Raw genomic sequence first — 16,605 nt, forward strand, 5'->3', positions numbered from 1 at the left:
ACACAAACAGAGAGGGTGTTAATCTCAGCTCTGTTTATAAGTACAAAAAGAAGGGAAAAGGGCAAAATGAGCAAGAGAAAAAGGCCTATTCTTTTAAGCCTATGAAGGAGGCTTTTTTAAAAAAAAGCATGTAAATGTTAATTAAGTGTCTTGAGAAGACTATTCTAACAAATGCAATGATAACAGCCGTCATGATTCCTTGATTTTATTTAAGGAATCCAATCTCTTTTACTAATATATTCATACCTCTAGTGCAGGTATTACCATACTCATTTTACAGGTGAGTAAGCTAAGTACTCAGAGGACTTGGTGTCACAGCACAGAATTAATTCACCCTTGTTCTGTGAGACACCTCACCACTTGTGTGCTACTGGAGTCCCATGTCAGCCTGCCAGACACCCATGCCAGCCTGGACAAGCAAGAACTGGTGCAATATAAACCCCTGTGGTCCATGGTTTCTCCCTGTATAAAGAGGTCTCTGAGGGGGAGAAATGCAATACAGAGCAGAGGTTAGAGCAGAACTATGGACCTTGTGACCCCTGGGCTCTATTCCTAGCTCCAGCTCACTGTGGGTGCAATTCAGTCAAGGTGAAGGTATCAAGGTGTATGCGTTACTGCATGCTGTGAGGTCCTGAATACAGCTCTGGTGTGCACACTAGGCCCCCCCGCAAGCTCTACTTACCATCTATGATCAGGGAGGCTCTCTGCGTTGGCTTTTTCCCAGATTTGATACGATACTCATTGATGGCATTTTCAATCTCCTGCAGTTTCTTCAGTGCATTCAGGTAAGAGGTTTTCCTTTGCTTCTTCAGCTTTTTGCTGACGTTGGGGTCACTGGCTAGGCGTCGGGCAGCCTCGGTGATCTGGGACTGGATTGCAAATTCCCTCTCCAGACGCTCCAGCTCAGCTTCCTGTCAAACAGGCAACAGATTCCAGCTCTCATGATTTCAAGGTATCAGAGGTCAGATCCTTTGCCTGGTTCTAGGGCCAAACACCATTGACTTTAACAGACTTAGGTTGCTTTCCACCAGCTGAGGATGGAATCAACGCTGATGATTTGAACAATGATTCAATCTAACTACATGTAGTCAGTCTGGCAGCGAGGACAGCTGGACTACTGAACTTGCTCATGGCTTCACAACTATTACTCGTATGTGTAAGGGATCACCTACACATGGATGCATGATATAACCTTTATGTTGTGTGTGTGTTGGCTAGGGGCACAATGTTGTCTCACACACACTATTTGCTATGTGTCCTGGTGGTGTAATGACTGTACCCCAACCTTTCTGTGTTACCCTTAGCGCTGGACTCAATGACAGCCTGTTGCAATGTTGAGTGTCCATGCAAAACCACGACATGTCAATGAAACACTGCTGATAGTACTTTTACCGTGTTTGTACAGAATTAAGAGGTTGCATTTGTCCCAGGTGCAGGCTCACTGCAATCCGGGGATGACTCTCATCCAGCACAATTACTGTGATGTGATGCGTTACAAGACTGAGCCATTAACAGGAGTTGTGCAAAATGTCAGCACGTGAAAAAATTCTCCTGAAAGATTTTGTCTAGGCTAGAAGGTTGGAAAATCACCCACCGCAGGATTTATAGAATTGGGGCCAGGCTCTTAGAAGGTAGAAACTGCCATAGATCCATTATCTTTAGCTCCACATCAGTCAGTGGAGCTATATCAATTCAACACCCGCAGAGAATCTGACCCTTCATCTTTTGCCTGTGTAGATAGGGATGCAATTTTCTGAGATGTCTAAAACTCTTAGGCACTCAAATCCCATTAGTTCTCTTAGAACCAAAGTGAAATGGCAGTTTTTCTATTAAAACCCTATAAAGGGAGACTCTAATGAAGTGTAAAGTAAAAAAAAAACAAACCCCAAACCTCTACTCTTTTCTTTCACAAACTGCTGGGACACAGAATGCTTATTCACTGAATATTCACTGAAACACTCCCGCTATTCAAACCCCCTCTCTCAACCGACTAGCACGCATACATACAGGGCAAGCTGATGTGGGATGAATTAATCCCTGCTCAGACTGAGATAACTCCCAAGTTTTCATTTGGGACATTTTGGCTTAAAAATCCCCCTTCTGTCAGTGGTGAGTCAGCGCCGTTTTAAGGCTCTAATTACGGTTCCCCTCACATTACTGCAGATTGAATGCCTGCTTTTTTTTTTTTAAGGCGAGTTTTGCTTTGAAGATCCCACGAGCTCTGTCAACACTAAACTTATTAAAAGCGGAGGAAACACAATGGCGTTATAAGTCCTAGAACCCATTCTGCTTCCTTTTCACACAACTCCCACGGCAGTCAGTGATGGAGGATTAAGGACAGCGTTAAGGATGATTAGAAAAGAATACAATTAGGTTTCAGCCTCACCATCTTTGCTCAGACAAAAACCCCACTGAAGGGGCTGAGATCTGGCTTGAACTGGCCATTCCAAGTTTAGCGTATTCATTTTTATGACACCCGTAAACCCTTAAACCACCACCTTCACTTGCCTCTCCTCATTAATGACTCTTTTTTTTCCCCAACATGATGCCTTAACAAATACTACCTGGGAGCACCAGCACTCCCAACCATTTGCCTGTGCTGCAGGCTCATTGGTGGTTTTTGTTCAAGCCCCAGGTCCTGGAATCATGTGATGACATTTAGGTTTAAAGGACAGTTCTAACCCTCAGGATTGAGACTTGAAAATGCAAATCTCAAAAGCTCAAAAAGGCTTTGGCAAGCAAAGCAGAGGTCAAAGAGCTATTATTATTACTTCAAAGTTTGGGGAAGCCTGTTCTATCATTGTGAGGGCTGGCAATACTGTGTCACCACGATGCACACCAGCCAGCGCCCCCTCTTAGCAGGATAATGAGATCTGGGAGCTAGGAGATCAGAGGATAACGGGCTGCGCGGGCTTTTAGGAGTCGCTGGGCAAGACAGCACTTTCCTTCTCAAAGCTCAGTTCCAAGCGGCAAAGTAACGAATATTTTAGGTCAATGGCATCCCTCTCGCTGGCTTCTTCAGGAACAAAACTGAAGAGCTCAAACTGCTTATTTTTTCAGCAGAAGGAAAATGCCAAAAAAAAATTGATGAGCAGTTAATTCTCCAGTCAAACCAAGCCTCCCTGCACCCTCATGCCAAGTCTCTCCTGTCATAAAATGAAAGGAAACTTAACACTCCCCTATACACAAATGTCTTGAGACAAATAAGTCTCTGCAGACAATGGCTTTTCTGTGAATCCCAGTCCCGCCTTCCAGCTGCTCTAGGCCTGTTTTCACAGCCATGGTTCAGGGCACTGACCCAACCCATTGCAGGGGCGAGAGCACAGAGCAAACACTCCCCGCAAGCTTAGAAAAACACAAATCAGGCTCCCTGCGGGAAAACCGAGTTCTCCTTTGGGTGGGAAGGGGTCTGTCCTGCAAGCACACGGTGACTTGGAGGGAATGAGTCCAAGGTGTTCAGAAAGGAAATGGCTTTAGTGCTGAGTGAGACTCATTGCAGAAAGGGAGAAAGAAAGAGCTGAGATTGGGTTGTAGAGCTGGCTCAAAAGACTAGTGCGGTGTTTCCCAAACTTTCAATACCTGGGGCACACTTTCTTTCTGGAATAAAATTGGGTGCACATGTGTCTCTTACACCCAGAGAGATGTATACGTGCACAGATACGACTTATGCAGTGGTGCCCAGCCTTTTGGCCCAATTCATTCATGTGGGGCCAGCGCAGCCACAGCCCGATCCCATTGCACAGACCAATGTAGCTGGAGCCCAATCCACCACGCTGGGCTCAGAAACTTTGTGCAGCAGCCACAGCTTCCCCACCACCAAATTTCCAGACCTGTGGGGAGCCCCCTGGGCCAGATGGCTCTGTGGGCCGGATTTGATATTGATAAAGTATCATTTTTCCGCCACTCTTGTCTCTCTACCCAGTGATTCCCAAAGGGTGTGCTGCAGCTAGAGACTGGGATGGAGACACACAACTACCTTTACTCACAGGAGCAAGCTCTACTGCCCCAGTGATGCTAGCTGGCAAGGGCTGATTGTGCTATTTGCAGGACCAGGGCCATAACTAACATACCCAAGGCTACACACACTCTCTGTGTCACAGCCAGTGACTCCTGGCTCAGGCCTGTACCCTGACTCCCCTCCCCTCTCTGCTTCCACATATAAACAAAGACAAGGCCTTTTGAACAGTAAATTCATTTAAGAAAAAAGAAAAGAAAAGCTGGAGCCATATGTCAAGGGCTGCCCTGGGTGTACAAGAGCCGGAGAGCTGAGACCAGAATGGAAGGCAGATCCTCACCTCTCCCTTCGGCAGGATTTTCTGTTCATCCAGTTTAAAGGCAGTCCCTATTCTTCTCCGTACGATGGGTGGTTCCTCCCCTGGGTCGAGGGGGTACTCTCTGGGCAGCTTTCCTGTGAGCTCCTGCAAACATAAAATGCCATGAGTGAAGCTGGGAAGTTTCCAAATCAAACCCATCCTGGGTCTAGCTCTAGATTGGAACAATACTCAGAGAAGCGATGGTAGTAAAAACAAGTCCCCCAGGGTCTCAGGCTTACAGCTTCTCCATCACTCAGATGTGCTTTGCTGATAAATACAGACGGTTCTCTTAACTGCCAGCCCTGCAAACTCAGGCCAGGATCTGACTGTCAGCTGGGTGCTTCTGGGCTAGCTGACCATCAGCAGCAATAAAGATACTCAAGATGATGACCTGCCTGTGTTGGTTTTCTGGAAGGATCATCCCCCAAGGAGTCTGCCTGAGCTAGGATACACTTCAGCTCACAGTCTTTCAGCTGTCCTGTCTCTGGGCACCAGGGAGGAAAAGTTGTTCAAACCTTATCTTTGAAAGGGAGTCAGCAGGTTGGACTGTGAATTCCCACCGGGAGAAAGGAATGGCCACTTTTACAATCATTTTTCTCATCGTAACTGCACTATAAACTACTGCAACCTGGTTCGTGATCTGCCTGAGATGAATGCAGTGAAAGGGGCCATTTCCAGGGGTGCCCAATACCTCATTACCTGTTTCAGAAATGTTATGAATTGAAGTCCCTGCCAAACACGGAGTGATGTCATGCACAGTTTGGAAACGACACCAGGCAATGCCGTGTTGGCGCAAAAGGGCCATTTGCAAACCAAAAGATGCGTGGTGGAATATATTTGAAGCATTCAAAGGAGTGAGTGCCAATATTGCTGCTAACGCGGTGGTTTTTTTGGTATGCATAATACATCCCTACTGATCTCAATTAAAGGCATGCAAATGCTTACACAGAAATGCAAGCGCGCTGCTACAAGGAACAACTCGGCGTCTTGGGTTGAAAAGTCTCTGTGCTGAGGACAAAAGGCTTTTGTATTCTGTTACACCAGGCTTGAGAGGATCCAGCTGGCAAAAACCCCTAAATCATCTGAATCCCATATAACAGTGGCTGACCTTAATGTGCAGTGTAGAGCTGAGGCTCTCTGCCACCCTCTTCCCCACAACAGCCCTCCCTCCCCCACCCGCTTCTTGTTTCTTTCTACTGTTTTCAGGTCACTGGGAAATGAGGCCGTGGCCTTTTCAGTCCTTATCTTCAGCAGTTCCCAGCACAATGAGTTTCTAACCCCCACGGCGCACAATTCCCATTTTCAAGATGCATTGTGAAAACATCCCCTGGGGAGGTCGTTTCAGCCCCTCTTTGGTAACATGTTTATTCCACAGCACAAAATAGCTGGCTATAAATAATGCATCAAGGTACAGGTCCTCATGGGCTGTACTTCGGAGTTAGGGGCACAATCACTTTATAACCCAGAGTTTAACATGAAGCGGAGCAGTGAGTAAAGAGTTAACATCTGTACGGGCTTCTTCCACAATCCTCGGGATTCTGGGAGAACATAAATGCAGATGACTACAGTGCCACCCTCCACGGAAAAGTCCTTGCAGGCATGATCCTGAAATTTAATTTACATTAATAAGTAACAGAGGCAGTAGTGGGCTCAGGGTAACTTGATGCCACTGTCCTTAATGTGTCGGGCCAAGCCGGCTAGATTATGCCCATGCTGCAACCCTTCTGTCTTGTTCTCATGAAGTGATTTCCAGCCCAAACCCATGGCCAGGCAGGAACATCTGAGAGGAAACATCTCAAAGAAAAGAGCCAGTGAAATGTTTTACTATGTTCTATGGATGAGCCAAGCTAAATTGCTGCCACCCTTACTCACTTGAGTCATCCTGCTAAAGTCACCTGAGATGTCTCATGTGACACAGGACGACTTCTGTGAGTAGGGGTTGTGGGATCAGGCCCTCAGAGACTTCCTCTGTTGAAAATGTTTTTTCTCGTATCTCTTCGCAGGTATTAGTTACAGCCAAGGGTAAATCAAGGGCAAGGAGAGTTTAAAAACTGCACGGTGCCATTTTCCCATGCCTTTTTTTTTTTTTTTTTTTAAAGAAAGTGATGTCCACAGTTTATTATTAAATAATCTCCAAAAAGTCCCAGCACCCCTGTTCGGAGCCAGTGATTTTTTGTTAAACTTGGACTTTTTGGCTAGGGACCAAAATTACACATAAACTGGTATAAGTGATTGGAAAGCGGTTCAAATCTCTAACACAACAGAAGTTCAGTGCACATAAACTGCTTTCAAAATGGCTGAAACCGATTTAAGATAAATCTGGATAGATGGAGTATCAGACTTAACTGATTTAGGTTAAATCGGTTTATTGAACTTCTGTCCCAGTTCCCCTCCAGATTCCAGTTAACTCACAATCCCCCAGCATCCCAGGGTGCTTTGCACCTCCCCCACAATTCCCACCCCCACCAAGGCTAGCCCAAGGCTTGGGCTAGCCTTGGCCCAAGCTATCTGCTTCAGCCACTCAGGGAAGCATGCTGTAGTGTCCCCCAGCTTCTGGCCTTGGCCACTGCAGGCATGCGGCTGCATTTCTGGAATCAAAAGTGAATGTCTGTTCATTTGCTTATCGGTTCAATCTGTGCAGCTTAGACCAACCTGTGAAAATTGAACTGATTCAGTCCTGGGCTTTTTGACTCTCTGTACTTAGCCTTCCGGACTTGGGAAACAGCATGGAGAGGTGTGTATGTGAATGATCCAAGTGTAAGGTACATATGAACTGCTGCTAGTATTTATGATGTCTCCAGGTACACTTGCAGCACGGATCTTACTTTTTCCAAGAGTTGAAATGGATTTATGTCTACACTGCTCTAGTTTAAATCAACCCAAACAATAATTAAGCAGACAAGTGCAAAATACAATAGGACCTCATCACGTGGCACTTAGTTTCTCCCACGCTACCTGGGCCAGAGGAGTCAGTTTCTCTTGATGGGGGTTACTATCACATTAACATTCTTCTCTACTGTGACAGAGGGACCCTGCCCCATGTTTCTTATAGTAAATACTGCACAGCGAAGGAATGCAGCCAGTGGGCTGCATCCCCTGAGACATCCCACACCACACATTATCCTCTAATGGTTTCTACTCTGTGCCGGCCTGTAGAATTGTACCGGGTGTCAGACAGTACAGATCTGCTATAAAATATCCTGGAGATGCAAGAGGGTGCTGGGGAACGGGCAGGAGAAGGAATATGCCCGAGGCCACTTCAGCACTAGGGAATGAAAGTACATTAGCCTTATACACACCTTTTCCCTCTAGTGTAGACAAAGCCAAAGGGACATACACCAGACTAGCTAAGGTCTCAAGTCCAGTCCCATGGAGTTCATAGATTTCATAGACAATAGGCCTGGAAGGGACCTTGGAAGATCATTGAGTCCAACCCCCAACAGTTAATAGCAAACATCCTATTTCAGAGGCTGACCAATGCATCTGCAACTCTAATGATTTTGGTGGGACTGAGCATGCTCAGCATGCCCTCAGGATCAGGCCTTCTGGGTGTCCAATTAGCTTGCAGCCATGCCATCTTCTATATATGCTGGGCTTTGGGGCAGTGCAATATTTTGCACTGAAATGTCGGGGGGAGGAGGGGTGGTCAATGCAAGGTGCTTTGTAAGAGATGCCTACAGAAAGCTTTGCTCCTTCCCGCCTGGCCTGGTAAATGGGGGCATGAGCACAACACAAGCAACACAATTTTCCAGGGTCATGAGACTGCCACTGCTTACCGCTTCTCGGAGACACAGCTTCTTGAGCTCCTCCAGTCGCTGGCGTAGCGTCTCTTCCAGCGCTTCCTGCCTGGATTTCAAGGCAGCCAGCATGTCCTTCTTGGCAGACTGAGAGCTATCCGACTCTTGGGAACCTATCAATAAACAATGATTTCACTAGGCCTCAAGGCCAGCTGACAGCAAAACACACATCTGGAGCATTAATGAATTTCACCAAAGCCTGTGCTTTGGATGCGGACTTTCCAAAAAGGAATCAGGCTATGAAGCGAAGCAGGTGTTACACAGACGCGTTTGTTTATGGCAAGATCTTAAGGCTTACGCAAACAGAACGAGGTTAGACATCCCAGCACGCGAAGGCATTTGTAGTTCTCTATTATATAAATAAAAGCAAGCTGGTTATTTTTTCTTGAAGCTACTTTTGAAAATGCTACATGCAGTTCTCAAGAAAGCTCCCAGCAACGAGCAGCACCAAAGATGCATTGTCACAGATGGAGACCAGCAGAGGCTATTCCAGTCATCCCGCTGGACTTCCTACACAGACCTGCATCCAGTGGTGCCCGCAGCTATCCCAAAAAACTTGTGGTTAACTCTAGAGGCAAGGAGGTTTTTTTCCCCAGTGATATCTTTTATTGGTTTTGAACTACCCTATGATGAAAAAAAACCCACCACGATAGTTACCAAAGTTAGATTTGTATAAGCCATTTGTAACCCTTCCCCACCAATAAAGAGATAGCTAGTGGCTTTATAGCAGTAGTTGTTCCTTAGGAATAGGTAAGGCAAGATATTCAAAACTGGGTGCTTAAATAAGCAGCTTGATTTTCAAGGTGCCAAGCACCTTGTAGCTCTTGCTGAAGTCAGTACCCTTATGCTGGTGTAAATTCGGAACAAAACAGCATCCGAACATAGCTGGGGTTTGCTACTTCATTTCTTTTGAGAAACATATCAACCAGTTTCTAATTTACCTGAATGACCCACACAGCATTGTCCAAGGGCTCCATGCTCAAGGGTGGTGTAGTGTTGGTTGGGTGCTTGATTGCTGAGCCCTCACCCTCTGAAAATCAGGGCTCCCTAAGGCACTTTAGAGATTGTCTAGCTATGGAAGCCTATGCAAATGTAAAGCACACCAACTCCTCTTCAGGAACTCCCTGTGTGGGCACTCGTAGCGAATGTATTTGCCATGAATGAAGCTGCCTTGGATCAAGAGGGTCCACATGGAGTTAGCACAGAGGAGTGAATTCTGCACCGTAAGTTCACACCTGACCTGACTGCACACTGAATTTCCCATGCAGACAAGCCCTTACGTTGACCAATGCTTTCAAACATGTTCCTGCATGCTCCACAGGGCTGAATAATCCCCCCACAATACCTATTTTTCATAACAGTGGCTCCACAGCCTTTGTCAAGCAAGGGATTACAGGTTCAGGCTCGTGTTGGCCACATTGTCAGATGTTCAGAGGTGCCTTCAGCAGGTCAACCTTGTGTGGAGTTTGCCGAAAGCTCTGCTGAGGTTGTTCACTCCTTTCCAGGTGAACCTGGGGGGGCGAATTCCTGGTTTTGCACCAATCCCAGGTGAAATCCACCCTTTCAGCTACATTTAGTTTTGAGTTTCTTTGCTTCTACTTTTCTCTAAGACACTTAAAGGTGGACTGAAAGAAACCAACCCAACTAGCCCAAGGGGAGCATGTACCTCAATACACCTTTCCCATCACTACTGTGATGCTTGCCCAGTAAACTAATATTCACTTGATCTGTCAGTAACGCTGTCATTTGTCCCATGCATACAACTACTTCAGTCACTGGGATGTGCTGGGATTGCAAAAATAGAACTAAATTCTCCAAAAGATGAGTTAGACTCTAGGAGAGAAAGGCTGCTGCTTTACAGAGCATCCTCCTCAAAAGTCAGGACAACTTATGTGGTATCACACCTATTTACTTGCCCTGAAGTCAAGAATGCCAAACTGATTGCTCTTGGCTCTTTTTATGCCTGTATGCCTGCCCCAGAATAACACATGTTCAACCCAACCAAGGCATTTCACTACAAGAACGTAAGAGGTTTTTCCCTAGAAGAATTTCCATTTTGCATTTCATGTGCAGGATGCATCCCCCTAGTCTCACTCTAAAAACAACTACAGAAAGCACTTACTGGTGCCGGGTGAACTGCTGAACTCTCCTGCTCCAACACTGATGAACTACTAACCATCAACAAGCTGTTCATGACCCCCTTGTCCCCTCCCATGATTATCTAGTCCTTACCTTTTGCTGTTCTGGTAACTTTATGCACGCCTTTTTTCTTTTTGTTTTCCTCTTTCACTCCTCTCCATTCCCCACCCCACGACAAAAATCCAGCTTATTTTTAAATGCTATTAATATCTGTACCACCTATCAACCATAGCAGCTAGACAGGCACTTCCGTTGCAACAGTAAAAAAAACACATACATTTTATCCACTACACCCAAGAGTTGGATGCTTTCATTGACATGCTCAATTATGGGTGTGTCTGCCATAAGGAAATGGACTGTTTGTAACACAACTCATCAAATTGACCTGTTTTCATCACAAACAGCTCATTGCGTTTCCACTAGCTGTGCTAGATCTGTGCAAGAGCCACATTAGCCCTGCTTGAGACCTTTTCGTTTGCAATGACTAGTTGGCACCCAATCCCATCTCGGTTCCTGGCACAGATCCTAGAAGCGAAGCACTCTGATTCATGGCAATGAGGGATAAGCAAGGGGAGGACTAGCAGAACCATTTCAGCTTGTCTGATGTCCCGCTGGCACTAAACCAGTTCAGTTACCAGTTCAGACACTAAACCAGTTTCTCCAACTGGGTCCTCACATGAGAAAGGTCTCTAATTCAAGCTTTATCTGACTGTTCAGGACCCCTTCATGCAAAAACAGATGAGCTCAGGCCTGATGACCGCTCAGGCATTTTGCAGGACGTATCTATTTCTGCAGCCTTTCGGAGAGGGCCTGGGCTGGGGGTTTGGACTGTGCTCTCCTGGGGGAACCCTCTATTTTTTTAAAATGCAAGGTTGGATTCTTTGTGTGTGCTCTCAGACGCTGTGGGTCTGAATCGCTCTTCACCCAGGCAGGTACAAATCAGGACTGAACTCTATCAAAGTCAACCGAGACACGCTACTGCAGAACCGAGCTCCATACTATGGTGAGCCTAGCACGTCGAGGGGAGGCTCTCTGCTTACCAGTAACACAAATCCATCCTCTAGCACATCTGTGACCACAGCCCCAGTGTTTGACTGAACTCTAAACAACCCAAATAAAATCCAAACACATCAGGAGAGCACATCAACAAATGCTGAACGAAATTAAACCAACCGGCCAGACTCTGCCCAGGAGCAATCAGCTATACTGAGGGCCACAAAGTGCACTGAGTCTGGGGTCCACCCAGGCCATCTGAGAAAGCGAATGCATAAAACGTGGGGATTCCCACCATGCTGACCAACAGAAAGGGCTTTCTATCAACTTTTCCTACCCCTGAAGGATATATCCTTATATTTCATTTCCTGCCCCTGCACTGTTAGGTCTGCAAACACCTACATGATTCACAAGATAAACCCAGAGCTTTCAAACAGGAATTCAGAGCATCAGAAATATTCTGCCTTGCTGCAGTCTTTCTGAGCTCCTTGCATGCAGCAGAAGAATTGCTCTAGTATTTTTCTGTACTAGACTTGGCATTTTCTCATATTGCCCATTTTCCCTTGATTTTTCCCATATTGAATTCACATAGAAGTCCACATTTTCCTATGTGGTTTTTGAACCACCCGATGGAACGTAATAGAAAATGATATGGGTTGTTTCCAAGCCTTTGAAGACTTGGGGGGCAGGGGGGTTGGCTGAATGCTGTAGGTTACAGCCATTTCTTCAGGAATCTTTCAAGGCACTAAATTCAACAGGTCCAATATGAAGCAATATTAAGCATGGTGCAGCCTCGCTGATGTATGCACAGTATTTCACAGAATTGGAGACAAAGTTTATGCATCACCCTATTGCTTGAATCTCTGTGAAATCCCACATGCCATTCCTCCTAAGTGTACAGTCTGGGGCATAAGTCACAGCCCTCCAAACACCCACTGGCTTCCAAACTGGCTCCTGTTATGCTACTTTGCCTTACACGCATATGGGGTCCAGCCACCGTTGTCAGCTCTCCGGGTGATTTCCTGGGAGTGGGAATGAGAACTGTGAAATCTAGGAGGGGGATGTGATTCTTTCTGGCCAGTTGACAGCCACCTTATACTTCATACCTCTGTTTGTATCACTGCTGAACTCTTCCTATAGGACTTATGGCTCTGATTCTGCCCTCTCCAATACTGGTGCAAGACAAGAAAATCTCCAGTGAAATCAAGAGTTATACACTGGTATAAAGCCAGCATGAGGCACAGGAGTGTCATGATGACCCAACTGAATCTGACAACCAAGGTAGCTCAACAAGTCCATAGCAGACTTCCCAGGCCTGTGTCCAAGCCAGTACAACCTGCTGGTTCCTTATTTTTGGAGCTGGATTGTCTATACTAACGACTTTAATTTGCATTTCAGGAGGGTCTAGAGGCCCCTAAGGCTAGGTCCCACCTGTCCCCTTGTGCTGGATAGTGTAAAAACATACAGGAAGAAATAGTTCCTGCCCTGTAGACAGCCTGGAGAGTCAAAGCTGAAGGGAGGAAAAAGGAGTTTAATATAAGATAAAGTGGTTTAATGAATATTATGCTTTATTAAAATAATAAAGTAATGTAAAGCTAATGAAGGATTGTAAATATCATATTCATGCCATCATTTCCCTATGGTTTTTTGCGGTGGGGATGGAAGCAGTGTGTAATTGTAGCAACTTATTCTCTCCATTAAACATATTTGAGCCTAGGAGTGGACTGAAACTAAAGGCAGGTGGGGAGGAAAGTTAATAGGAAAGACAAAGGAAAGGGATGGGAACATGGAGGGCAAGTAGAGTGAGTTTGAAGTTGAATGAGGTGGGGGGTGGCAGACAGTGAATCAGTGGAAAGGAAAGAATAAGCAGAGTGAAAAAAACACTGGCACAGGCCACAGCCGTCCTCCAGCTGTGTCCAGCTGTGCAATTCAGAGGGCAATTTGAGATCTTTTGTGTGCCCAATGCCATCAGCAAAACACTTTCTAACTGTGGCGACGACTCACGCCGAATCCTGCTGCCTACCTGCCGGCTCAAGCCTCCTGGACCTGATCAGGGTCTCATCAAGACCCAGGAGGAATACAGTTCCTGTACATGCCTGGGGTGGTACATGCCTGGGGATGCTGTGAGTCAGCACAACAGGATGTCGGCACAACAGCACGGAGTGACCACAAACAGCCCGAATCTCCCAGCTGTGATTCACAGATAGGATATCCTCTCCAGCCATGGCCAGATTGCCACTCAAGCCCTTTCCATCATCCGTCTGGAGCTGTTCAGCGCAGGATGTGCACAGATATCCTGCAAGGGTGACTGGTCAGCATTAGTCACTTTGGTCATTGGCCTTTACAGAAACTGGACAAGTCACTGTTTATCAGCTAAATAAACTCCCAGTGTGGTGTACGGGGAAGATCGCCGTGATGGATGTTTTCAGGAGATGGGACGGGGGCTGCCTGCCTGGGACGGATGCCTCCATCTGTAAGCCTGAGGCATTTTCATATGTAAACAGGCCTATTTACAGGAAAGCTACCACATGCAGAGGGGAGGCAAACGTGGCTGGGCACGTGAAGGGAAAGGTCGGGGTGGGAAGTTACTTATGTGTGCAAAGATAAAGCATCATTTTGTCTCTTACAGACAGGTCCTACGATCTCTCCTCAGCCAGATGAAATGACTTCTATGGGCAGACGGGATTCTGGGGTCAGGTCCAAAGGCCAGGATGGCACTTCATGGCCAGGGAGATCTGGGCTGCCCTGCAAGGCTCTTAGAGCCAAGACAGGCAGGAATCAAAGCCCTGCATTTCAACGTCAGGGACCTTGTTTCATCTCATTTATGTGGCTGCATCTTCATGGAGATGAATGATATGGGATGGGAGCTGGCCCTCCCTGCTCTCTCCAGGACTCAGATAACTAACTCCAGATCCAAACAGTCCTACACGGGATGATCAAAACCCGGATCAGCCACCATCCCAAAGTTTGGGTGAGCAGATCCAGCACAGAACCCTTCAAAGCCGGGTTTGGGGCACAGCATTCAGCTCTGGGCAGTGACCTGACAGGGATGCTGGCTGAGGCCCTTTTCTAGGCAAAAGGCTCGCTAAGCTTTGGATGAGGGATGCAAATGGGAACGTCAGGAATCCAGCTTACCATGTTGTGCCAAAGACAAGGACAGGAGAAGAGAGTGTGGTCTAGAGGATGAGGCAATGGAGACAGCATGAGGAGACCTGGGCTCCCTCCCTGACTTGTGGCATGACCTGTCGAAGCCCTTCCCCGGTCTGTGACTCCTATGCAGGGGTCTTAATAGGTTTTTCTGAAGTGGGGCCACCTGTGAGGGGAGTTGTACCCAATCGGGAGAGGAGGGTATTGTCCGGCCATGGTGGGTTTTGGTGGTCCCAGCAAATGGTGGCTGAAGCTCTTGCCGCTCCTGCCCCTACATACTACAGGCTTGCTCCCCTCCTGTGTCTGTGCTGTCTATGGAGGTTGTGGGCTCATTATCTCTCACCATATGTGTATGGTCTCTACTCTGCACTGGGCCTGCCAGACCCTCCTAAAATGACCACTACTAATTGTTTCCAGTTGCATGTGGTATCTCCACAAAACCAGATGAGACGTGGTACTTTCGAGTGCGTTCTGCACCACAGCTTTGGGTTTATCCATCCTAGGGGCAGAGATGGGAATAGGAAAGACAAGAAGAAACTCCGAGGAGAAAAGGAGGATGGAAAAATATTGAGAGAGCGGCAGTGATAAACAGAAGGGTTTTTAATTTTCCCCTCTGGATTTCGGGTAACTCCCTGTATTTACAGCCTGGAAAGTTACAGCGGCCTCGCTCCCTCCCGCGCTCTCAAGACACATACGCTGCATGGCTTGGCAACAACACGCTGTTGTTATGAGTGTGCATATTTTTCAGCACAATAGGAGGAAATGCAAAAGCTTGGAGGGAGTCCCATGGATGTGCCTAGCAATGAGATGGGAGGAGGGAAGCTGACCCTCCAGGCCTGCTGCACTCCTGCTTCAAGCCAATTTGCATTAAGCAACGTTTGGGGGCTTTTGGCAGTGTCAGGGCTGCCACAGCAATAATGCCACTGAGGTCTAAAGAAACTTCTCAGCCAGATGTTCCACTGGCGTTTTTCTCAAAAAGCAAGGTCTAGCTCTGGTGAGCTCAAGGGGTCCCCCTGGTTCGAACTCAGAATCAGGCCCCCTACGTTCCTCAGGGTGCGGGAAGCTGGCGTGTACCAGAGACGCAGGATTACCAGCCCGCGGTGTTCACAAACGCGAGACTGCTGCCTACCAGGTTGGGATCTCGGGAGAAGTATTTCCTGGGCTACTTCATGTTGTTAACTTTCAAGAGTGGGAGAGCTGGAGAAAAAGCCAGCAAAGAGCCCCAACAACCTGACACCAACGGAGCGAGGCCTCAGATGCTGCCACTGCTTGAGCGACACGCGGCACAAACAGCGGATTGTGTGTGGGGTCCGGAGGGACGTAAGCAGCAGAAAGGCAACTCTGTTCGCCGCTGGGGTGGGAGTTCCTGAACAAGCGGCTCCGCAGCTCCCCAAGCTTTCACAACTTAACTCTTTCTTGAACGCTCCCGAAGCAAAAGGATGTGGGGTTGGAAGCTAGGCACAAAGGAGGTACAGATGCCGAGCTTGTAGGCCAGTACTGCGTAGCTCAGTGGTTCTCAACCTTTTTTGCACCAAGACCCATTTATAAGCATCAATGGCCAGTCCTGACCTAATGCCACTCACTCCTGACCCACTGCCCCCAGGCCTCCAGTGTGTGGGGCGGGGAGGGGGTGTAGGGCAGGGGGTCCCAAGCAGCCCCTTCCAGGCTGGACCTCTGCCAGCCTGCCCGGGAGAACCCGTGGTTTCCCACCTTTTTCTCCTTTAAAGGAGAATCGATTTTTAAAGTTTGTTGATCCACTTTTAAAGTTTGCTCACGACTGCTTTGTATATTTATAGATTCATAGATTGTAAAGACAGAAGGGATCAGTAATATTCTTTCCATGGAGATGGGGATAATCTGATGGAGAAACTGGGTGCATCTACATAGACTGTAAGGCTGGAAGGGACCTTGGAAGATCATCGGGTCCAGCCCCCTGCACCAGAAAGGAAAGATAACTGGGGTTAGGTGATCCCAGCAAGATGACCATTCAGTCTCCTCTTGAAGATTTTCAGGGTAGGCGATTGCACCATCTCTGGAGGGAGCTTATTCCACAGTTTGGACATCCTGACTGCGAAGAAGCTTTTCCTAATGTTGAGCCAGAATCAATCTTCCAGGAGTTTGTGGCCATTACTCCTAGTTTTCCCCTCGGGTGCTCTGGTGAACAGTTGCTCACTGAGCCCTTGATGTACTCCCCTAGCGTAACGGTAAGCTGCTAC

General features: G+C 47.2%; 1 protein-coding gene across 6 annotated transcripts in view; it reads right to left on the minus strand.

Moving 5' to 3' along the window:
• Positions 1–16,605, minus strand: part of FRMD4A (FERM domain containing 4A) — a 283,978-nt gene that overhangs the window by 15,689 nt on the left and 251,684 nt on the right. For all 6 annotated transcript variants that reach the window (XM_019487548.2, XM_019487547.2, XM_014607558.3 and 3 more), the window contains exons 15-17: positions 8,090–8,223; positions 4,296–4,418; positions 683–911 (exon numbers count right to left, since the gene is read on the minus strand). In XM_019487548.2, coding sequence (XP_019343093.1) covers positions 683–911; positions 4,296–4,418; positions 8,090–8,223 — 486 coding nt within the window. The remainder of the gene's footprint in view (positions 1–682; positions 912–4,295; positions 4,419–8,089; positions 8,224–16,605) is intronic.

This window comes from Alligator mississippiensis, chromosome 4 (genome assembly GCF_030867095.1).
Source record: "Alligator mississippiensis isolate rAllMis1 chromosome 4, rAllMis1, whole genome shotgun sequence".
Lineage (NCBI taxonomy): Eukaryota > Metazoa > Chordata > Crocodylia > Alligatoridae > Alligator > Alligator mississippiensis.